The sequence below is a fragment of the Geospiza fortis genome, unplaced genomic scaffold, assembly GCF_000277835.1.
Source record: "Geospiza fortis unplaced genomic scaffold, GeoFor_1.0 scaffold95, whole genome shotgun sequence".
Taxonomy (NCBI): Eukaryota; Metazoa; Chordata; class Aves; order Passeriformes; family Thraupidae; genus Geospiza; species Geospiza fortis.
Window position 1 is genome coordinate 5,166,013 of NW_005054333.1, and position 25,005 is coordinate 5,191,017.

Here is a 25,005-nt window from a genome sequence, read left to right on the forward strand (position 1 = left end):
CAGTGTTTTATAAGCTTTGTGCAGACTTGTGTGTCTTTGTAGGGTTGGGAGAGGACATTGCCACAGCTGCTTCCCTGGGATTTCGCCTGTCTTGGTCTATTATTTAATGATCATGCAAGTTAGGAGAAGGGGCACAGAAGTCTCTGGTTGCCTTATGTTATTATTGTGTATTACAATGAAATGAAATGAAAATGAAATTGCTGGACAGCCTGTTCTATTTTATTCCTTTTGCCATTCATGTCTGAATAGTAATTTCCTCACAACCCTGTCTGTATCTTGGTCACTACTTAAAGCCTTATTTAACTTTGAGCTTTCCCTATTCCCCTTGCTTTGGAGGGTTATAGTGAGCTCTTGCTATTATCATATCTGGTTCTTCTCCCTTGAGGCTTCTTAAAATATACTGTATATAGTCTGTATATGCTCTACTACAGTCTGGATTTCAGAATAAAATACTTGTATTTGTGTTATGAAAGGCAATTCTTACCTCCATCTTTTCCTTCATTGTCTTTCCCAGAGAAGCCCATACTTGGATCCTTCAAAACTAATTTTAAACTGGCAAAGTAAAACTCGGTGGGATATTTCCCATGACTGAACATTTCACCAAGACAGTGTTAATTTTTTCCTCAGATGAGTATTTAATTTTTTCACTGGTTGAAATCCATGGGCACAATTTGGCTAAGCTAACAGCATGCTCTTTTAACTCTTAGTAGTTTTGTATCTTAATGATATATTGGTCTTTTGTGTCAGAATAAGCTGCTCCAAGGGACAGTTATTTTTAAATGGTTTCTCAAAATTGAAGAGAAATCAGGAATTAATTTTAGTAGCCATTCTGGATCTCCTCTATTCAAGTCCTATTGCTGATGACCTCTCTCTGTCTGAGACTGGGCAGAGTGTTGGGCTCCATGCAGAGGCAGCAGGCTCATTGTCCTGCAGTTGCCATGGTGGTGGAGGGCTGAAAGGTTTTCCATCCACCTTTATTTCAGTGACCTTTTCCAAGCTGGGAATTGCAGTTGACTTGGAAAAACCTAAACAGTCATTTCTCTTCAGTGAGTCCATACAGTTTCCTCTCGAGTCTTGTAAGCTGAAAAATAAATTGAAGTTGAGGAGGGTAATATTTTCTGTTTTCAGAATGCCATTTCTGAAAATCTTTGACTTGCTTCCTACACAATACATAGTTGGAATTTATTAAACTGCTGTATGTGAAGACTCCTGTGCTTAATGCTTCCAGCAGCGTGCATAAGTGAGGTACAATGAAAGTTCAAAGTAATGTCAGCATGTAAAATGTTAACAAGTAAAAGCATGATAAGATTCTTTAAATATTCCCAGAGACCTAATTTTCATCATCTACTTAATGGAGTATTCACAAACTGTGTTTCCTTATTTTTCAGGCTGAAGGTTTTGAAGCAGATGTTGGAAGATGTTAGCTGTGGATACTGGGGTTGTGGAGGAGTGGTTATCAGAGTTCAAGGTATTACACTCTCCAATATGTAGCCAGAAGTGTTGAATCGGTGCTGGTGAAGTGTGCAGGAGTGCTTGCATCCTCTAGACAAAGAAAGATAGTAACCTTGGGTTTTGCTGAGATCATGTGATAAATACAAATGTCTCTGCTTCTTTGGGGCTACATACTTCCTGACAGAGAGGAGTGAAAATGTATATCATAGATGAATGATTTTATTGGTTTGAGTACCAGACCTGACTGTAGGTATTGCTCCTGCTCTGCTTAGATACACTGGAAATAGGTTTTCCTGTCTGTGGAGTCCTTTCAAGCACTGGAAATAAGAATTACTGTAAGACTTACGTACATTTAAACATACATCTTCTAAAGGAGTTGTTAAAAACATTAGATTTTTACCTTCTTAAGTATTGGCAGAAAATATGTTTAGAGTTAAAGAAGAGCTGGAATTTGCATTAACTGGAATTTGTGCTTTTCGACAATGATTCTGTATCTGGTAATAATGTTCACTACCTGTGTACAGTTGGTCTTGCGAACTCCTTCAAGTATGGATCTGAAAACTGTAGAAGTTTCACAGGACTGACATCTCACAGTGACATTTCAGTGGCAGTTGCATTTTTGTAACTTTAAAAATCAATTTCCTATCCACTGTTGTTACATTCCATATGAAATTGCAAGATGACAGAGTGCAGTAAATCTTCTGGCAACAGTCTGAAAATGCGGGGATTTCTTTGTGAAACAAGGTTTAGTTTACAGTAAACGCTGATAAACAGTGATTTGTAATGGAAAATTGTTGAAATAGCTATTATTTTTAATGATAGAAATTGCTTCTAATATTTTTTATTTTAGACACTGCCAGAAGCATCCATATCCAGCTATGCTACCAGCTTGAAAGACAAGACTGCTTTGATTTCATCTCTTTACAAAGTAATTCAGGAGCCACAGAGTGAAGTGAGTATTTTGGATCTCTCACCCAAAATGTCTGACATAACACTGGCAGAATGAAACCAAGACCTTGCATGCTAGGTAATTGTGAAGAGTCTCCTTCAAAAAGTTTGCTCTTAGCAATGACATACTATCATGGAAAAAAAATTAAGGTTTTGTAACTTACTGATCATAGTTAAGCTTGTAGGTCACATTCATGGGCTTCAGGACTTGGATGTAGAATTGAGAAATGCATCAAGGAATTGAAAAGATGTTTGTGTCTGACAGAATTCTTTCTGTAATTATCACTTGAGTGTGAATCTCTCGGTCTCAGAAGCTTGTCTATTACAATGCAAGAGAACAAAGTTAGGTTAGCCATACTTTTAAAATTGTTGCTTAGGGTTTTTTTTTTAGGTTTTTTGTTGTTTGAAATGCATACAATATAAAGACATGGATTTATGCAGTGGATGTACCCTTACTGAAATGAGGAGGTTTTCTCAGTAGCTGTACTAAGAAGGTTCTGTGTGCCATGACTGCCCTTGTTTTAAAACGTCCAGGTATGTTCAGAGCATCCTGATCTGGATTTAATTGTGTGTTGTTAACTGCCTTGTACCATCCAGAAATCGTTTTGTGCATTATTTTAATACTGCACCAAATCCTTAACTCTTCTGAAAAGACCCAGAAATAAGGCATCTTCCCAAAGTCTGAGATTATGCCAGAGTACTAAAGGTCAGAAGATAAAAAGCTTTTATATATATGCTTTTAGAGGGAATGCTGATAGTGAAGCTCCCAGGTTGTCCAGCAAAGAACAAATGTAATTTTAATTTGCTGCTCAGAAAGGCATTCTGAGTCATTCCAGCTACTGAGTCAAGCCTGTCTGGTCTTCAGAATTCGTATCAAAATGTAAATTAATCTGATGAGTCTCCCTGTTGATAGCCTAATTAATACTTTCATAAGTTCTTTGATTTCTTACTACTTCTGACTATCACTAGGTTTCTCAGGGGCCTTAGTAGCATGGTGCTGCTGCAACTTCTGCTTGAAAATGTTGTTGAGATAATTCCAGGTGCAAGGTATTGAAGATTTCCCTGTTAGTGAGACTTTTGAATTGAAATGAAAAGCTAGTGCTGACACTGAGTGTTGTGCTGCCTTGAGAAAAAGTCCTAAAATCTTTTTTGGACTGTTCTCCAAGTAGCCATTGCTTTGTGGGAGAGGTCACTTGGAGCTTTCCACATCGTGAAAATAATTACAAGCCAGCTGTTAAAAAGAAAAGTAATATCTTCCAACTGCTATTTGAGATCTGTTAGCTGCATTGTGTAATGTCAGCTTGCTGCACTGTGGAGGGTATGTGCTGTCCTCTCCTATCTCATGGGTGTCATGCAAAGGGAGAAGCATTAATGCATGAACACTACAAATACTGCAGAGTTTAAAAATGGACAAACAACCCCATCTGTACACCTTTGAATGTATGCACTTATAATTATGAGTACCATAAAATTGTGATTAATCTTATTTTGTGGGATGGATGAGGGGTTTTTTTAAGCATTTGAAAAGTAATCATGGGTGTTGGCATCTGTAACTGCATTTTCCTGCTGGTTCATGTTTGCTTTTTATATGGGTTGCTTTGGTTTGCTTTTCCAAAAAATTAATTAGCCATTTGTAAGATAAATGGACTACTTGTTTAACATCCACTTCATAGTAGTAGCTGTGTTAGTAAAGACTTTGTTAGTTATTTTTGAGGTTCCTGGGCCACTTGCTAGGTGAAAAATGTAATTCAGTGAAAGGAGGGTCCAGAAGATGTGTAGATTTAAAGGACTTAAAATTCACTAAAGACTTCCAGTGATCAAAAATAATTAAATAAATATGTGGTGGGGTTTTTTTTAAATATTGAAGTTCTTCTGCTTTTTACTTAAAACACTCTTGCTGTCTTTTTAGATAGGAGCCAAACAGGCGCTTGCATTAGGAAATAGCAAATGTTTGGAGTGTCTGACACACTTGGGTGCAGCTTAAAAGGAAGAAGGATGAAATTGCTTGGACATTGTTCTGTTCCAGCATTAAAAAACATCTCAATCTAGTTCTTTTAGAATTGCTTAGTTCAAAATGATATCTTGAAAGAGCAACAGTCATTAGTGCATTTTGATATTAGGTTGTAGCATGTGGTGGCATTTTGAGGAAGAAAATCTGTTTTGTACTGATTATGCATCTCAATGTGCTGATACAAAGCTGTCTGAAGTAAGATAACGATGTAAACATGGATACCTGTCACAGCTATTTATGGGCCTTTTAAAGTTCAAACACATCATTCAGAACTGATACTTCATTATGGGAAGGATGCAAATTGTGTAAAAAATATTGGTAAGGTTTTCTAGAAGGATCTTTGCTGTACTGCTCTTAGAACTGATGACTAGTTAACTAGGCATGGCTTTTTTGCCTTTACTGTAGAATTTTCAGGGATGATATTTCCAAAGTGAAGCTATATATCTCAGTAGCTAAAAGTTCCTCTTTTTTAGAATGGATCAGATTGTCCCAGATTACTTCTTAAAAAAGAACTCAAATCTGCTAAGATCTTTCAGTTTCAGAAGTAGCTTTGGGAGGTAAGAAATGTTGACTTGACTTTTTTTCCATGTTCAGGAGGAAAAGCTTAGGAAAGCAAGCAGGTATTTCTCTAGTGTGGTCTCCCTGGTGATTTTGCCTCCTTTGCTTCAAAAAAGGGATGAATATGGAATTGGCTTTCTTATTTTTCTGAAAACTACTCTACTAAAACTAAGTTGTGATCTAGACAAATAGCAGGACTGAATTTAGTAGTTTGGCTGGCTTTGAAAGTGCCTGCTGATTTTGACAATACTTTCTAATTGGAGAAAATTAGGAAATCTCCTAATTTCCATACACTGACAGGTGGTGCTTAACACAGTGTTTCATCCTTTTATCAAATGTAGGTGGTAACACAAGAAGGCACATTAAATCCAGAAACACAGGCAGGCTGATAACTTTATTGTTTTGAAATCTTTTTTTAACTTGATCTAGCTCAGTGTATTACTTCCAGTTCAGTGTTTTAGATCCATTTGTATCAGCTTAACAAATTTGATTCTAAAAATACTCCTGAGGCTTCCCATTTCTATCTCAAGCGTATAAATACATTGAAGCTTCTAGAAGCTTATAATGAGAGTGGGAAAATCAACAAATCCTATTGTGTACTAAGTTTTGGTAATACTTGGAATTTTAGTGTTATACAGCTCTTCTCACTAGGTGGGTAAAGCTTCTAGCTTCATTTTGTGTATGCTGTTGGAGTTGTAACAAGACCTTTTGTTTAGGTAGTTTGCCTGTATATTAAAGATACTGAGAGGTATGAGGGATGTAATAACTATCCTCTATTTTTTGCCTTTGAGGCTGGAGGAAGTGAGCCAAAAACAAGGCAAAGCAGCCATTGGAATTTTTTATTCATGTAGGATGAATGGCTCTACTTTCATCATACAAAAGTATGTTATAGGCATGAAAGTGTGTAAGGTGACTTGAGCAGTTACTGTATCAGTCATGCCATGATAACTAAAATGTCATTTTTTTCAGTTTACAGTTTTGGCTAAAGGATTGATCCAGACAAAGTTGCAGATTTTTGTAATGCTTTATTCATTCATGATTGTAACTTGTATTTCAGCTTCTGGAGCCAGTTTGCCACCAGCTCTTTGAGTTCTACCGCAGTGGTGAGGAGCAATTGCTGCGCTTTACGCTGCAGTTCCTGCCAGAATTGATGTGGTGCTATCTTGCTGTCTCAGCCAGCAGGGATTTGCAGAGCAGTGGATGCATAGAGGCTCTTCTCCTAGGAGTTTATAACTTGGTTTGTATTTCAACATTTTGTTTTGGAATTAAAATGAAGTGATTATTTCAGTCTCAACTCTTCAAATCAGTGTCTGTCAGAAATTAGAAGATGAACTTTCATTCTTTGGTCAATATTTTCTCTGCTCTTTCTGTGGTTCTTGAATTTTTTTGTTACTTATTTCTTGGTATGGTGATTAAACTCACATTCTGCTTGAGGACTTTTCGAGGCACTGCTTTGGAAATTGTTGCCTGTATTTTGACTATCTGGACTAAAACCACCAAAAAAAATTACTTTCAACTAATACTTGACTGTTTGTTACTCTTTCTGTGCTTTGAAGAACAGAATTAATAAGGAACCCTTAAAAGCACCATATTTTAGTCTTTTTATTGCTATTTTGAAATACTTAGTGGTTTTTTATGTCGGTTGGGATTCTTGTCTGTGTAGTTTGTTCTGGTTGTTTTAGGAAGGCTTTTTGTGAAGCGAAATAGTGATGTCAAGTCTTTTCATCTGAAAATCTGGAGAAGGCAGCTGGTATCCATCTCCTAGAAATAATCATAGGTGTCTTCACCAAGAAAATAGAAATATCTTTTTCACCCAGGAGCCTAATTTAAGAGACCCGAGCCCTTATGTTCCACTCCTCCTGAGGCAGAGTACAAGCTTCCTGCCTTTTCTGTATGCTCAGTTGTATCTGACAAGAACATTCCTGAAAAGCATTTGCTCTTATCTTCTGCCTTAAGGCAATTCACTCCTTCCTATCCATGATGAAGTAATTTAGGGTGGCTCATGGATGTGGCTGTAATCACTTGTTTTTCTCCCAGAAGAGATTACATTTAAGTTAAGCTTGAAACCAGTCTGGTAACATCCTCTCTTTGCTGTGAAGAGTTTCTTTCTCAATTAGTAACTTGGCTTTCCATCTTCAGCTGCCTGGGGTCATAAGAATTTCACAACAAGCTTCTCTAGGAAGCTGTAGATCAGCCTGACTTTTGGGAACTTTTTTCCCTGTTTTGCTTTAAGACATAAGGAATGATTATGGTAAAGCAGTGTCTTGTACTCACGCTGACTTCTTCCCTGCTGTTGCATAAAATTATAACTGAAACAATCAAGATGGTATTGTTCTTTAGTGTACAGGTGGAAAGGGTAGTAGGTGACCTGCTTAGATACTTACTTTCTCATGAACCAACAACTTTATGTGTTCAAAACCAAGAGGAAATACAAAGCCTAATATAAAAGTAATTCCAATGTAAATAGGTAGAGTGGACTCTTGGAAACTTAACATGTTCAGTAGGAGTCCTGCAGTTTCTTACTGAAGGAAAATGAAAAATTTTGCTCAGAATACTTTTAAATTGGCTGCATTGTGAGGGGTGTGGAATTAGTGTGGCTGAACCTTGAGATCATGAACTGGATTGTTCTACCTTCAGCTTAGGGATGTACAGTGGTAGTGCATGCAGTTGAAATTTTTTGCTTTCCGAGCTGTAATTATCAGGAGTTTTTTTAATAGACTTCATACACTTTAATACACATCATACACTACAAATACATCTTGAAATGTACTCCTGAAACTTAATTACAAGTCTGATTATAATGAAGAATACAAATATTAATATTTTTAGAATTTAGAAGTTTGGATGTAGCCATTTTCTTTCCCTTTCTCCTATATATTGAGGAACACGTTTTCCACGTTTATCCGGGAGCAATATTAAAAATTAAAGTATCAGTGGTTTATGTGGAGAGTGGAGAAGCTGTTCAGCTTTTCAGAAGGAGCAGCTCTGTGTGCCCTTTTGGTCCTTTTCAGTCTTTCTTTACTGCTTTGTCTTTTATTTTAAGACAGGAGTTTTAATAATTACTATGTGAAGTTAGACCTTCAGCCTTCCAACACATGGATGTTAGGAGACACTGAAGCTTGTCTCTAATTATTACTTCTGGATATATGAAATCAGCTGCTGAAATTTAGAAAAGAGGGAAGTAAAATCTAGCGTGTGGTGTTTGTTTTGCTCAAGTCTACTTTGGATCTTTAACATGTTTTTATTTGAAGTACTCCAGTGCCCTTCTGTGGTACAAAACCACATCTTGTTTTGCCTTACCCATTAGTCTTCTGTTAGCTTACAGGAGCAAGAAGTCTTCCAGCTACTGCTGTGGTGGTGTCTTTCAGGAAAGTAGCTTCTCTAAAGCTTTGCATCCATGCTTCTTTTAATTCCATAGAGTGAGTTATCAGACTTGGGCTTTTGTAAGTTCTGTGGTCTGCTGCTGTCAAACCTTATGAGGCTGCAGTCATTCCAGAGCTGTAATATTTCCAAAACAAATTACTTGTTGAGTGCTTACTTGATGGTTAATAGTTTTCAGAACAGAATTATTGATTGTTAACCTTCACAATTAGCAAGCAGTGTATAATTAAAAAAAGATAATGTTGTTTTAAACATGATGTTTCCTCTTAGTGTTTTTAATGTGGGTTATGTATGCAAATGGCTGTGCCCTTGGCTAAGTTATTTGAAGAGTTTTCATTAATAAACAAAATGTGCTGTGATAGAAAGCAAATAGAGAGAGAATTTCTAGCTTGCAGCTTGGATTGTTATAGTATCCCTGTCAGTCCCTATAATAAATAGTATTTAACATTGTAGGATGTCTGTTTTCTGTAGTACAGTGTAACCATTGATATTGTCTGTGTTTTTCAGGAGATAGTTGACAAAGAGGGACATAACAAAGTGCTGAGTTTCACAATTCCATCTTTGTCCAAACCTTCTATCTATCATGAAGTAAGTGACAGCTGCAAAGTGAAATTCCTGACTGAGAGGGGCAGTGTTACCATGATTGTCAGGGGTCTTGGCCAATCAAGTATCTCCCAAGGCTGCAGGCATCTCAGTGCCCAGAACCTGAAGGGGCATGGAGTTCATCCAAACCAAGGAGAGCATCCAGACTGGGTCTTGCAAATGCCCAAATGCTTTGGGCGCCTGTTTGCTAACAACAAAAGTGAAAAGCAGTTTTAACATGTTGTATGATGACATAGGAACATAATTCTGAGATTTCAGAGTACTGCTAACTGGTCTCTGAGGCCTTTTCAAGGTGGAATAGTCATAATTGCATGATAGCCATGCAGCAACTATTTTTTTTTTCTTTTCTGAAGCCATATGCCTTATTTGGTGTAAAATGAACAGATAACAACTAAACAGTCAGATAACATTAAACCTGCTGAAAATTCATATGTAAATATGGTGATGTTTATTGTTGTCTATTTCCACTTGCATTGTAGCAAGATTTGAGGTGGACATGCTCTGAATGACCCTTTTTTTCCTTCAGCCTTCCAGCATTGGCTCCATGGCTCTCACTGAAGGAGCTTTGTCACAGCACGGTTTGTCCAGGGTTGTGTACAGTGGACCTCACCCTCAGAGGGAGATGCTGACAGCCCAGAACAGGTGAAATTGTATCATGGGATTTTGCTTGAAAGTCCCTAATGGATTGAGCTTCTAATTTTTACTATAGTTCCAGACTGAAGGAGGATAGGTGTTTGTTGTGTTTTGTCAGGTGTTTTTTTGTTTTAAACACGTGTAAATGTAGATGCAGAGAGATCAGCAGAGCATATTACTACATGGAGGGAAAAAGCTTACTCAGTTGTTGATTAAATTGAAATACAATGCCAAGTCTGTTCAAATAATTCTTAAGAATTTCCCTATAAATTTGTTTTCTTTTAAAAAATAAAGTTGGTAATGGAATTGCAATGTTTCTTTCAAATCCCAGGTTTGAAGTGCTGACTTTCCTTCTGCTCTGTTACAATGCTGCCTTAAGCTACATGCCTGCAATGTCTCTTCAGTCATTGTGTCAAATTTCTTCAAGGTAATTCCTGTAGGTTGTTTACTCTTGAAATGGTATTACTAAATTGAAGTGCAGTCAGTTTGGACTTCTTTTATAGAAACAAGCTTTGAGTTCCCAAAGGTCGCTTTTAAACTTGAATTCTTCTCGTAGCTGCAATATTTGCTTTTAATTTATCTCTTATATAACTTTGGGTTGAGATCTCAAAATGGGAAACAATAACCTGGCTTATATGCAGGTTAAGCTTCTCTTTAAGAGGAGAAGTCAAAGGGAGCTGTTTGTTTTTAATGACAGTAGCTGTAGTTGTGTTAACTGAAGAAAACCAGAAGTGTCTTTTAGAAGTGTGGTGTATTTTGCATAGCAGGTTTACTAAATAAATTCAGATACTGTGCAGGTTGAAACTTTCTTGTAATTATAGTAGATGTTAGAACTAGACATACATCCATTTTTATGGATACATTGAACATTTCCAAAACCATCTGTTGCTTCAGAAAACCAAAATAACAATGCCAACATGCCCCTCCTGACCTCAAAACAAAACAAAGCCTACCTCAACTTTAATTACAATGTCTATGTTTTGATCAATATCTTTTTTCAAAGAAGAGAAATGGATAGTAAACATCTTTGTCTCTGAATTTTCAAAAGTGGACTGTATGTTAAGGGAAAAATCAGAATGCTCTCCTTAACCCAGGAAACCCAAGAGACCAAGAAGTCACCCTCAGCAGCTTTTTTCTAGGATAACAACTAAATAAACAGCTAAAGCATGATAATGGATGCCTGTAAGATTTCCTTCTCTTCAAAGGAGGCAAGAGACTTCAGAGTTTGAAGCACTTGGCAATATTTACAAGAGTAATTACGAGATCTTTGTTAGATAAACTGCTTTAATATATGAGGTAAAAATACTTAGAAGCTAAGGATTGTGGAAAGGAGACTGGTGTTGCTTATTCTGCTTGATTAGGTTTTGATTGTGTTCGGAATAAATAATTTTTAAAGCATCCAAAAAATGCCAAGCAAGTTACCAATAGATGCAAACAAGTCTTTCTACTTCAAAATGTTGAATGTCTGGATACTGAATTATTTAATGCTCTACAATTTAACTTTCATTTTTCTTAATTCCTGACTGGTTTTGTCATTCATCTGCTTACTGAAAATCTTACCCTGACAGCAATTTAGAATAGACAGCATGTTAGAGTACTGGGAATACGTGTCAGAAGCCCTGAATTTCTTTCAGTGTCCTGTTTGGATGTGGTGGAATTGATATTCTGCTATTTGGATGCATAGAATAACTCCTTTAATTGGTTTAAGCAACCAGTTGGGGAACTTGGAGGGTTTTCTTTAGGATCTACAATAAATGTGTTTTCTTCTAGTAAGTCTAATTCAATTTTTATCACGTTCTTAAATTACAAGTATGGATTGTAAATGTGAAAATTACAGCGCAAAATATTTTGCGCTGATCTCAAGTTGTAAATCCAGATTTTTTGCATCTGGGCAGTTACTAAGTCTTCATAAGAATGTTACCTTAGTTGGATGTCATTCTTGCATTTTGAGAAGTAGTAACTCAGGGCTTCTAAAAACTGATCAGTACTGGTGAAGTATTGAAAGTCTATAAGCTACAAGGGTGGCTCCCCATTATTTACCAATGACAAATGTATGATTTCTTCAGAATTTGTGTCTGTGGATATCCTCGCCAACAAGTGAGAAAGTACAAGGGAGTGAACAGTAGGATTCCAGTTTCATCTGAATTCATGGTGCAAATGCTAACAGGGATCTATTATGCCTTGTAAGTTGGGTTTTTTTTTTCTAATATGCAAACAAAATGCCAGCCTAATTTGTGTGCTTGTTCAGATACACTACCTTGGAGGCATTTCATTTTCTATGGGCACATGTTGTGTGTAGCAATAAGGGGTCCTTGGGAAGAGACAGTTCTCCAAGCAGTTGGATGAAGTTACCTGTGCCATACTGGGGAAAGATGGCTGGAGCAGCACTTGATAGGTGTAACTGCTGATGGAAAGAAAATACTGTAAAAGCTTTTCCAGCCATTGTCTGATGTTCACATTTTTGCATGGTTAGTTTTGACATCAGTCTAGTTAAGGAAAAGAGGTTATATTTTTCCTCTGAAATGCTGATGTCATCTACCCTTTGAAAGTCACATTAATGTGTGAAGCTTACTCAGTAACTGAAATAATCAGAGACTAGTAATACAGGAATACTCAAAAGGTGGAGTAATATTAAAAAATCCTGATTGTATTTCAGAATATTTTGGGACTAGCTGATCAACAGCTAATGATATAATTTTTAAACTGCTTGGGGTGGCCAATGAAAATAAAACTTTGTCTCCATAGATGCTACTTCAAAGTTCTCTAATTAGCAGGCTTGCTGCTAACAAACACAAGTAGTTCCAGTTCTCTAAACTAAAGTCTCAAGGAACACCAGAGCTGTGAAGGTTAGGTGACCGAGAAGGTTCATCTTTTGACATGATGCTTATTATTCCATATAATTTTACCTTTTCAGTTATAATGGAGAATGGGATCTGGCTCGTAAAGCTATGGATGACGTTTTGTATAGAGCACAGCTTGAGCTGTATCCAGAACCTCTGCTGGTAGGTGTTTTATTTCCTACTCAATACTTGGTTGAGTAGAATTTTTAGCCTGGGAAATCCTTGCTGTGAGCATGCATGATACAAGATGATAGCAGGAACCTGAAGCTATGTGTGTGCTTGTGCAAACTGCTCAGTCTGTAGGTGCACACACTACACAGGGCTTTTCACTGCACTTAGTCATGGTGTCACGTTTCCTTGTGACCAAGCCGTTTTCAACAGAACACTTCTGAGTCTTCAGAACTAAGCTAATGGTGCAGCAGAAGGAATAACCACATCTTGAAACTGAAGACTTTAAGAAAGTGGCAAGTAGAAGTTCTGAGAGGTAATTGCAACCAACATTCTTTATAGGCCATGCAAAAAGGTTGCTTGCTTTTTGACCATAAATTGGAATTGTACACAGTATTCTTCTTGAAATAGGAAGAATCCCTGACAGAATTCTTCTAGAATTTGTACCTTTGTGATAAGAACTTAAGTGCATCTCTTCTGTTCTAGGTTGCTAATGCAATAAAAGCTTCATTGCCTCAGGGTGCCATGAAATCTAGTAAAGAAGGAACAAGATGCATTCAGGTTGAAATTACACCTACTTCATCCAGAATATCAAGGAATGCTGTGACTAGCATGTCTATAAGAGGGCATAGATGGAAAAGGCATGGTAAGAAACACATTTTGCAATGAATTCTTAGCTTTTGCCATGTTTTTAAAATAATATTTTTATTATTTCACAAATTTATTGCTTATAGGCAAGCAGCAATTTGGAGGTTATTATTTTCTTGAGTGGTGAATGGGAATCTCAACACAGTTCAGATGAAGTATATTATTTATTTCCTTAACCATGTTTTTAAAAAAACCCATCACACACAAACCCTTTTTGTTAAAGGGAGGTGTACATAATTAGTGCTTCCTCTGAAAAGTATGTTCCTGCTTTCCTCTGAAAACTAATTTCTAATACCTGAAGCAAAATAAATATTTAAGGACTTTACCACAGAACCTCATCTGTCTTAAAGTACTTAATAATAAAAATAAAACTTTGATTTAAGGAAGGAGGGGTAAACTACTCTGTTTTGGTGTTGTGGTTTAAGCCCACACAACAAGTAAGCCCCGTACAGCTGCTTACACACTCCCTACAGTGGGATGGAGGAGAGAACTGGAAGAGTAAAAGTGAGAAATCTTGTTGAAATAAAGCCAGTTAATGAGACACAGCAAAAGCTGTGCCTCCAAGCAAAGCAAAACAGGGGATTCATTCAGCACTTCCCATGTGCAGGCAGGAGTTCAGCCATGCCCAGGAAAGCAGAGCTCCATCATGCCTAACAGTTACTTGGGAGGAGAAACAGCAAATATCCCCCCCGTTCCTCCTTCTTCCCGCAGCTTTGTGTACTGAGTCTGATGTTACATGGTCTGGGATACCCCTTGGGTCAGCTGGGGACAGCTGTCCCAGCTGTGTCCCCTCCCAGCTGTTTGTGCACCCCGTGCCTGCTCGCTGGTGGGATGGGGTGAGGAGCAGAAAAGGCCTTGGCTCTGTGCAAGCACTGCTCAACAATAACAAAAATACCCCTGTATCAACAAAATATCAACACCATTTCCACCCCAAATCCAAAACACAGCCCCATAGCAGCTGCTGGGAAGAAAATTGTCTCTGTTCCAGCCAAAGCCTGTAGATTTGGGCAAACTAGTTTAAGGGCTTCCACAAAGCAGAACACAAGTCTGGGATGAAAAGTAGGAAAAAATGGTGCTGAATGTACTGCAGAAGTAGCAGTACCAGCAAGAGATTCTGTGAGTTTAAATGTTGTATTCCTTCACCTTTGCCATCTTCAGATGAGGGAAGAGCCACTGGACCAGCGATCAGAATTAACGATTGTTCTGTTGGGATTGAAATCCTGGCTGTAAACACACTAAGAGCATGAGTGTAGATTAGAGTGCTTTTCTAATAGGTTCACTGAAGATTTTGTAGTACCATTAAAATTTCTGTAGGATGTTACTAAGTGAACTTTTGTAGTATATGGACAGTTAGCAAAATTTTGCTAAGTTACTTGTTATAAATTGGCCAAGAGGTAATTCAGGTAAGTGTTGAGAAACACTTGGTGATAGAACACATTTGTGGTACTAGTGCCAATAGTAAGCTGCCAGAGATGGTGAAGGACAGAGAAGAAAGGTAAAACAACCAAATTTCATTTCAGTTGATTAAAAACTACTTAAAACCATCAGACAAACCCGAGGAGCAAAACATTAGTGTCTGTAGTGAGATGGAATAGTAAGTCATTACTGACATCTCAAGGCTGCTTTCTTTCTTCAGCCTTAAAGTTATTAAGCATGGATTATTGACCAGATGCAAGAAAAGTGTATGATATGCTAGCTTTTAAATGGACAAAAGCCCTCTGAAGCTTGGCAATTTTGTCAGCTATTATTTTTGAGTGGTTTTGATGCTTGTTCAAATGAGATGGTGGAGAGTAATACAGATCAAGGCTACTTAGTGCTAGGTCATCCAGAGAAATTGAAAGTGTATTAAAATAAACATTCCCTTTGTGTTTACAGGACACTACAATGGTACAAAATGAGTATTGGATACATCCTTATAAGAAAGCAAAGTTTTCAGCAAATACAGAAATAGAGAAGTTTCTACAGTTATTGCCTCCTTGCAGGGAGTCTGGCTTGGTGAAGTTCAAGGAAAAAAGTGTGTGACAGGTGTGCCCTGCAGCAGATAACAGTAAGGTGAAAGGGAAATGAAAATACCAGTTGAACTCAGAAGTGGAGTGGAATGCTGTGTTTTATGAGAGTCTTATAAAGTAGGATAAATTGAGAGAAACAGCAATAATCTAGTGAGTGCAATCCAAGCAAGGATTGAGTAGTCAGTATTCAGAGATAAAGACTGAAAGATTAAGGACTTTTTCAAAACAGCTCATGCCAACATTTTGTTTGGGTTTCTGTGAAAATGTTGGATTTGTCTCAACAGTACAGGATTTAATGAAGAGGAAGAAAATCACACGGTGTAAGGTGGGTTGGAGTGGAATACATGGCAGGTTGTGGGAGTAATTGTAAATTTGAAGGCTATGCAAAGACTAGGCTGATTAAGAGTCCAAAACAGAACCTGTGGTATCTAGCTAACTGACTGCCAGTTGTGTTCCTTTAAATGGTAAATATTCCATGCATAAATCACTTTGGCTAATCTCCTCAAAATTCTCATTATAAAACCCTAACAAACCTTTTGTATGTGACTTGGACAGCCTTTTTAAAGTGGGAGTGGATGGTCTCCCATTTTCAAAATTCTTACCAAACTAATTCAGTGCCACACAGTTCCTGAGGACAGAAAGATATGAATTACATCTTCACAATTGGCATGCAGAAAGAATAACAAGTTTTGTGCTTAGACATGTTTGTTTGAATTAAAATGAATATCGGAATTGGTAGAAATTACATCACAAACCTTGTACTTCTTGACCATTATTCTTTCTCTCTCTCTCTCTCTCTCTCTCTCTCTCTCTCTCTCTCTCTCTCTCTCTCTCTCAGCCTAAGAGGACAAATGTATTTGGGGGATTCTTTTTATTTTCATTATGATAAAAATTAGTGTAAATGGATTCAGAAGTCAGAGGAGACAGCTGAGAGGTATTTGATGTTATACATTACATGGACTGATAAACCAAATTATCTCTTGGGGAAGTAAGGGCAGCAACTTACAGTCACTACTTATGTGTGTAAAATAAAATAGATGAACCCCAGTGAATCACATTTCCAGCTGAGAAGCAGGGGCTTTATTTTCTTTATGTTTTAAAAAATTAATTTTACTGTAGAAGTTTTCAGACATTAGATCTTGCTAGCCTTTGCTGGAATTCTAGATTGAAGTCAGTTTTGAATAAAAGGTTGACTTAACATTGAATCTTGTGATACTTAACCCTGTAATTTGTTCATTAGGAGCAGTTACTTAGAAGGACTTTTAAAATTCAGTTAGTAATCTGTGAATTTGGACTTCATGGATAGGTACTTTAGAGGTACTAAATGTGAGGGTGGTTTGCAAAACAGATCCATCTAATCACAAATGGATATTGTTTATTGAGTGAGCTGATGCTAGCCACTACTTAGCAAAAAATTATTTAGTGCTGTTGGATTAGATTGCCTACAAATTATCACACCTGGAGGGGAGCATAAGCTCTTATGTAGAGGTGTGTGTAATCAGAAATACTCTGATGTAACAGACTGAGAAGAGCTGACCAGATGGTGGTGAGATACATAACACAAGAACAAAGACATCAACTAGCAAAGGAGGACAGGAAGTTACTTTTTTCTTCGCTGCAAAAATTGACTTTCATGTAGTACATGAGGTTTAGAAATACTAAATCTTTGAATTCTCTTACTCTTTTTTTTTAACACTATTAATTCCTGAAATAATTGTAACTTGCAAGAATCTGAAGTTAATGCTAATCTTAGGGTATAAGCCTGGTCCTTTTATGACTAATTAAATATGCTAACACAGTTGTGCAGGACATGCAGCTTGAGCTTGTGGGGGTTAAAATTGAATTACATTCTGAATGGTCAGTTTACCTGTGCAGTCTGAGGCAAATTATCTGGGCAACTGTAATAAGGTAGATTAAAGTTTTAGCAATTAGTAAACATGAAATGCATTTATCAGAGTTGGTTGTACTACTCAAAGCAAATACATTTTCCTTCAACTGCTGTGGGTATATCTATGTTAACAATCAAACTGATGTAATTATTCATTTTCACCTCTACACTGTTCAGCAGTGTCCTTGGTTTTCTCTTTCGTTGCATTACCTGCTGCACTGGGCATTTATAGCTCTCTCTCAAAGCCTAGACCCCAGAGCTGTCCAGCTTGAAAGCAGTATTATCTTCGCACCAAGCACCATGAAGCTGAAGGTTTGGGTGTCCTTAAAAGCTGTAAAATAAGGAGAGTGTGCTACTATGGAGGGTGTGGATTGTGTACTCTTATCCCTGCCCCAAGCCTGTAGCTGCTATGGTAGGCAGTGTTAATGGGAGTTGAGATATCCCATATCCCATTTTTTCCATTAGTTTCCTCCTGTAGTCAGTTAAATTCAGAGAAAGGTATATTTCCTTTAGACATAATTATAATGAGTAAAACTCTTAACTTTTGGGGTTTTTTCCCTCAGATCATTGTGGTAATGGTTACTCAGCTGTGGGAATGCAGCAGTATTATTGGGTGCAGTGCTGATATCACAGCTGGATGTTACATTTAGAAGTGCACACCACCAAATAACCATAACTGGGTAATGCTTTTATACAGAATCTTTTACCCAAAAAAAAAAAAAAATTCTTCCCCTGTTTTTCTGATTTCTGCTGTGTACTTTGAGTCTTCTTTCTTTGGAATTGGATAGTTAGTGCATTTCTGACAGTTAGGCTCTGTTCTGTCCTTTTCTCTCTCTGGGGCAGCAGGAAGGAGTTTCAGAGATTGCCATTGGAGAGGCACAAGTTCCTCACTCCAGTGAAGTTAGAGCACTGAGGCCAGTCAGAGCATTGGTCTTCTTACTGACCTTTCTGCTACTGTGTTTTTAGCAAAAAAGGGCTGTATTTGGTGGTGCTTTCATTATCACAATTGTTTATTTTTTGTCATTATTATTCCAGTTCATGGAGCTCTTTGCCACCTTTGCTACTAAAATAGAAGACTTTTGCAGAAAGTGCTGGTACAAGTCAATGGTTTTGAGTTTCTTCCCAAATATCAGGAATTTAGTGAGGAATAGCACCAGTTATTAATGCCATTTCTTTTGGGTGGTGCAGCTTGTTAAATAGATACTTTGACTGGTCATTGATTAGTTAGAAAGACTTATGATTATTAGAGTTTTCAGGTAAAATAAGGGATAGCTGATATACCAGGGGACACTGATGTCCATCCCTGCCAGAATAAGCTTCTGGCTCAGCTGTGATCAGTGCAGACAGCACAAATGGAAGTGAAAAGCCCAGTGCTGGAACCACTTCACCTAGAAGTGCACTATGCCTGCATGAGAGTCTTCAGGGAGGGGACAGGAGAAAGAAGGGATCCCCTTGAATTAAAGAGCATTAGAGCTGCCACTGTGAAGAATCATCTCATTGTAAATTCCTCTGGTTTTGGACTTCATACTGTCAGTTCAGAGTGCTGCCAGCTTCTGTCATGTGCAGCAGCAGACTGACAGTATGGCCTGGGTGGCCCTTACTTAATCCTCTGGTCGGGAAGAGCTGCATTACAAATAGAATAGGGACTTACTTGAGATTTATTCTGAGCTGTGCTTTTAGTGCATTTTTAGTCTTGTCAAGTTTCTGTGCCACAGTGCTCTTCTCCACTAGTTTTTCTGGGGTATCCAGAAATACCTTTCCAGTTGAAAACAGTTTTTGGAAATGAAGGAAGAAAATGGATATCAAAGTGTGCTTGAGTTGACTTTGTTTTTTCACTCTTAGCTTTCAGGCTGACCAAGTTGCAGCATCATGACATTGTATGTGAAGATTTTCTAGTCTTGAATGATAATATATGAAGTTGATATGCTATTTCATTGTAAAAGTAGCTTTCACTCTAGCATGGTGATGTAGAGAATAGAGTTGTAAAAGGGAATTATGAACTGTTCTTTGGTTTCTGATAATCTGTTTCATGATCCTCAGAAAGTTCAGTTTTGAAAGATCAAGCGTGGGCCTTTCTAGTATGTGATGCAGGCCAATAACTGGAAGATTGAAGACTGCCATTTTAGAAATAAAGCAAAATTCCATACCTGCTAATGTTGCTGATTAACAAGAGGTTAATATGTGTACATCTGCTTTAATTGATAATGCTTAAGTCATCTGTATCTATTGGCTTTTGTTTCATGTTTTGTTTCAGGCATCTTTTATTTGTTTTTTTTTTTTTTCTTATCCATCTTTAATTCTAGAACAACCAGAGAATGGTAATGATGCTACTGAATTGGGCAACTTTATCATACCTGAGATTAGTGTCACAAGTGTGGCTGGAGAGAGGACCGGGAATGGGGAAAAGAGCAGAGCTCTAGCAGAGAATGATGTTCAGCATTTACAGGGAGTACAGGAAACAGCTACAGAACCTAGAACTGACAGCAAAGGCCTGCCAGAAATCAGGAGGCAAAAATCTGTAAGAAAAATGATGGAGGATGGAATAAACTCATCTGGCAGAGTGCAGTTTTAGCAGAGCACTGGTAGCTGCACTGTAAGGTACCGCTGTTGATTGAAAGGGTCACTGCTGCATGTTTCAAGAATTAAAGTATGCAGTTAATATATTTGCATGTGTAATAACACAGTTGCATGTATTGCACACAGCTTTGTCTGTGCTACATACAATGATGACATGGTATATCTGGAAATCTACTAGTTAATCTGGAGAAAATCCGCAGAGACTCAACATACTTTTGAGTTCGTTAAGCATATTTATGAGAGTTTACAAAATCCAGTGATCAATGGTATGAAAAATCCATCAAAATGGATGTTAAAAGTATCTTGCTCTGTAACTCAGACTTCCCAAATTCTGCCTTTCATGGTGTACTGCAGATCTCATGTTGTGAGAGATGAGCACAAAAACCCGTGTGCTTGAGTTTCCAACTCTTACCACCAGACCTGTGATGCAGAAAGTGACCTTTCAGTCCTAAAGCATTCTTGGGTTGCTAAACATGCAGGTGCCATAGGGTGTCCTGGGGCATTGATCACATACCTCTGTAATTGACAAGCTTTGCCAAATCCTGTAGTGGATCACTTGCTCAAAATAAGATTTACACTTCTGTTTTGTTCTGTATGGTACTTTCTAATCTCTAAGTTTCTAATTTCTTGCATGAATTAACAAGACAGCATTTTTTTTTCCTTCAAAATCACAACAAAATGAGATTGGGGGCATGCTTTTTGATGTAGTTAATGCGACATTACTTGCTGTAATGCTATATCCTAATGAACCTTAATTCCAAAATGTCATGGAATAGGTAAGCATTGTCTTCTCTTCTCTGTTCTACTGCTTTATGGCTTCATGCTTATAAATATCAAAATTGAACATTATGTAAAATCAATTAATGTGAGACAGTCAATTGCTAATTTTTTATTTCTGTTTCTATCATGCAGATAATTCTGACTTAGCAATTGAAGAAGAACTGATAGAAGTATCTGAAACCGATGAAGGGTTTTACTCTAGGGCTACTTCTGGAACAAGTCAGTCTGCCCTGTCTAACAGCAGCACCATGAGCAGCAAGAACCTCTTAGGGAAGAGCCAGCGAAGGTCTGGAGGAGGCAAACCTGGAGGAAAAGAAAAAGAAGGGGAAACCTGCAGAGAGCATTTATCACGGAAACAAACTCAGAGAGCCATGAGTGAGAATCTAGAGCTTGTCTCTCTGAAGAGACTGACACTGACAACCAGTCAGTCCCTGCCTAAGCCTGGCAGCCATAGCCTGGCCAGAACAACCACTACTGTGTTTAGTAAATCCTTTGAACAGGTCAGTGGTGTCCCAGTTCCAAATAATCGTGGTGGTGTCTCTGGTACAGAGGCAAACAGGTTTTCGGCTTGCAGTCTTCAGGAGGAAAAATTGATATATGGAACAGAAAGAACAGATCTTCCTATTTTAAGCAAACAACCTAATCAGCAGCGACCTCCTAGTATTAGCATAACTTTGTCAACAGATTGACATTAAATTGGCCAGTATAAAAGATAAATTACTGAGACTTTTTCCTGATATTGGTACATTAAGCTCTTAATATGCCATATGTTACTTCCTTAAGTCTCAAACCCGTAAATTCTTACTTGGCTCATGTTTGACCGTAATAGTGAATAGAAAACAGTTATAATTTTTTGAGTCAGCTTCTGATATCTTTACAGCTTCCTGGAAGGTTTATACCTTCACCAGCTGAACAAGTGTTAATTGGTTGGGTGTCATTGGCCAGGGTGTGTGGCTTCTTGCAGATGTACAATGTGGGAACAAATAGAGTACCTCTCCCAGGTTCTGCTTTTTGTCTTCCACTTGGCATAGGCAAAACTACAACTACTTAGGGTTTTTTTAGGAGGAGTCTTGCAGTATTGTCATGCAATTTTGGAAGAGTATTGTAAGAACAGACATTGTCTTACATGTGAGCTGTGCTTACATGTAAATATAAACTAGAAGCATCACTTCACTGGTGTTCTGGTGGCTTTTGTATTGGTAGTTAGTACATGTAGCAGTGTTCATACTTCTTCATGCCTGTATAAGTCCAATTTTAGATGCATTTTGGTTTATCTTTGTCTTCGAAACTGGGCCTAAAGTAATACAGCAACAGAGCTCATGGCTGGGAATTATTATCAATTGCTGTAGTAGTCACTCTTAAAAATTATGTGACAGACTCTTTCTTTAGGATTCTTAAATATCAGTTCCAAAACTACTCATTGAAAAGCCGGTCGTCAGTATTTTTATTGTCTGTGGGGAAGAGATGTGCTTGTGTACCAATGTTATGTAGAAATATGAGCCCTTTGCACTGATGCAAGCAAATCGGGAGTGTGAATGTGCTTAACAGGAATCTCATGCTTGAGACTAAGAGAATACTACCAAAGGATGTGTATTTTCAGTAACTTGCAAGCACAAATGGGAACTATAATGTAAATATCAATAGCACTGTAATTCCTAAGGTTTTTTATAGCTATTATTTTTCTAGTTCGAAATTCTAAACCAGCAACCTATTCAAGGTTTTACCTAACCTTTAGCCTTCAGTGAGTTTGACAACAACTTTTATAATGTTAAGATTTTAATTTAAAATGGACATTAAAACTTCTTATGCAGAAATCTGAAGAAGCAGTTGCTGACAAAGCCACTCCAGTAGCAGTTATTAGCTGATGAACAGACAATATATTATTATGAGTGGAGAAGTAGGATGAAGATCTAAGGCATAGTTGCTCCCAACTGTCCAGATTTCTGCAGCTGTTAATCCATTATTGTCAAGAACATTGTAAGAAAACAAACACTAAAATTCTGGTAGACTTTCCCATCTGCTTGGAGATAAGTATAGATACTTTTGACTTAAACTGAAGCACAAGTAACTTTTAAACAGCTAATGTTATTCAGGTTTATAGCAATTAATAAGCTTATTAATTAATGAAAAGAGTAAGTTTTATAATTGTACTAATAAGACCACAGACTGGATTTGTACATTTCTGAGAATGCACCAAAGTATCCAGAATAACCCCATCAGTCTGTAGGTGTTCATACTTACCCAAGAACCTGAATTTAAAGGAGTATGCCACAATTTCTCATTCTTCATTTTGTTGTGTGACACCATTCTGTTCTAGTAATGCAGTACTTCACCTTTTTACAGTGAAGTATTTCCTAATTTTACATGAAAAGTTATATTCCTAATGGATCAACTACAAATTTGCCCTGTTTATTTTTTAATAATGACCAGTGAGAAAAACTGGTTCTTTGAGGTTGTTTTTGTAAATACTTTCTACAGCAGAGAATTTAGCCTCTTTTTTATAGGCTTTTCTGCAATACATATTAGACAGGATATTTGTTACACACCGAGTAATGCATCTGGCTGCTGGACATGCATAACCACCAGCAGCAGCAGGGTGTTAGCAGCTGATAGTTGGCATTGGTTTTCTCTGCACAAAATGACTGTAGAGCTCTTCCTTCCCTTGTAATTTGATCTAGATGTTGCAAAGAAATAACCTGCAAACTTACAGCAGTTTCCTAATCCTCTTCTGCTGTGTAGGATCTAAAGAATGCATTAGAAAAAATTTTGCAGTAATTTAAATTTACATAAAACTAGAAGAGATAAATAAAATTGCAGTAGACAAATATTTGTTGTTATGGTATTAGTTGTGAGGTAGTGTTGAGGGGCTAGAATTTTTGAGAATTCTGCTGGTTTTGCTTTGTTTCATTTAAATAATATTTGTTTGCTACCTCCATGCTAGACACTCTTTGAAGCTGGGTGTTGGTATAAAAGATATTTATTATACTGGGAAGATTTAGCTCTAAATAATTAGGATTTCAAATTAGGATCTAAAATGCCATAAAGTGTAGATATGTAACCAAATCTTTCCAGTACTCTTGGCTACAAGCCAAATGATGTTGAAATAAAGTTTGTTTATCCTTTTATTTTATCCAGCTGGTCTGGCTTGAACCCAAGTTATAGACTCTTATTGGTACAACTGAAATAACATAAATCTTCATACTTTTTTGAGAAAATGATAAAAGGAAAGGTTCTTGGTACTAAGGACTGTTCTGTCCATAGATATGTGGCTTCATATAAACATGTTTGTATTGGTCTCTGGAGTCACTTACCCAGTGAGGAGTGTGTTTTTGTGAACTGACATCTCATCTTCATACTGATCGAATCTAAAGAATTTCTTTCCTGAGTACCAAAACTTTGAGTTGTGCTTCTTTCTTTTCTTAAAAATTGAAGGGTTAAAAAAAAAAAAGCACAAGGGAGAGTGAGGCAGAATTATTTGTTGACCAAATATCCATGGTGCAGGATTAGGAGAGGGGTGGGAAGAGTGGTGAGGGAAGTAGGGCAGGAAGCAGATATTTCTAAAATTGTCAAACTCTGGGGGTTTGAGCATTATCCAATCACTTCAGACTGTCAGATGGAAAATCTTTGTTAAAGTAGATGTCTTCTAACAGTGTAAAGGAAACCCATTAGGACACAACATATTACAGTCTGCCCAGGAGTGGGTAGTTCTGATGAATACCTTCCAAACATGCACAGCTGCACCATTCTGCAGGGAAAATGTTATGTAGGAGTGAATCATCTCACATTGTAATAAGAGAAGTTGTTTCACTGCTGACATTTATAACTGACCTTACTGTTCCTAATCAGAGGCCACTGTTTCCAAGGATGGCTTTGAACAGCAACACTTGCAGAACTCACTGAAGCTGAGAAGAATTATTTTTGTTGTGAGAATATGTACCATTTGTGCAAAAAGTGTATGGCCTCTAACCACTTGCTGTAGAACTGCAGTGACTTTTCTGAATAGATTTAAATGTCTTGAATTGCCTTGATTACCTAACAAATTTGAAAGGTACAGAAATAGAGCTATTTTAGCCACACTTCTCTCTAAGGAGGTTTCCTATGAGAAATTCTAGAAATTTCTAATGTAATTGTCCAGTACCTTTTGTTGGTCTTTGAGACTTACTGTGCTGTATATAGATGTATAATATATTGCCTTTTGTATTTGTATAATTCTACTTCTAAGACTAGATGTGCACATTTGATATTCCCTGGAGTCTGTGGAACGTCTGCATCAGTCTGTAGATGTATGTCTTTCACATGAGAACCTGAATTTAAGCGATTGCCACACTTTCATTCTTCAGCTCATTATGTGACACTGTTTTAGAAACACAGTTTTTCACCTTTTTTGTAGTGAAATGTTCTCTTGATTGTACATGAAAACTTACATTCCTAATATATAGGCTACAAGATTGTCTTTTTAGTGTTTAATAATTTTGGCAGTAAAATAAATTTGGTTTTTTTGAAGTTGTA

The 25,005-nt window shown here is 37.3% G+C and overlaps 1 protein-coding gene across 2 annotated transcripts; it reads left to right on the forward strand.

Moving 5' to 3' along the window:
* Positions 1-1,387: 1,387 nt before the first annotated feature.
* On the forward strand, positions 1,388-25,005 carry FAM126A (family with sequence similarity 126 member A). Of its 2 annotated transcripts, XM_031057649.1 has the most exons (11): positions 1,388-1,468; positions 2,303-2,404; positions 6,027-6,206; positions 8,858-8,938; positions 9,480-9,595; positions 9,918-10,013; positions 11,653-11,769; positions 12,501-12,588; positions 13,081-13,240; positions 19,443-19,737; positions 20,629-20,754. In XM_031057649.1, the coding sequence occupies exons 1-10, from the start codon at positions 1,418-1,420 to the stop codon at positions 19,709-19,711; spliced, it is 1,260 nt and encodes a 419-aa protein (XP_030913509.1). In that variant the 5' UTR covers positions 1,388-1,417; the 3' UTR covers positions 19,712-19,737; positions 20,629-20,754. The 2 variants fall into 2 exon arrangements, with proteins under 2 accessions (XP_030913509.1, XP_005421813.1); XM_005421756.2 differs by lacking the exon at positions 19,443-19,737 and having other exon boundaries at positions 20,629-25,005.

Bases quoted from the DNA above. Each gene is read 5' to 3' on its own strand.
- FAM126A (XM_005421756.2), top strand. From the start codon at position 1,418: ATGTTAGCTGTGGATACTGGGGTTGTGGAGGAGTGGTTATCAGAGTTC. The intron at 10,014-11,652 runs GTAATTCCTGTA...TGATTTCTTCAG, and splicing joins TTGTGTCAAATTTCTTCAAG to AATTTGTGTCTGTGGATATC. The intron at 12,589-13,080 runs GTAGGTGTTTTA...CTTCTGTTCTAG, and splicing joins TGTATCCAGAACCTCTGCTG to GTTGCTAATGCAATAAAAGC.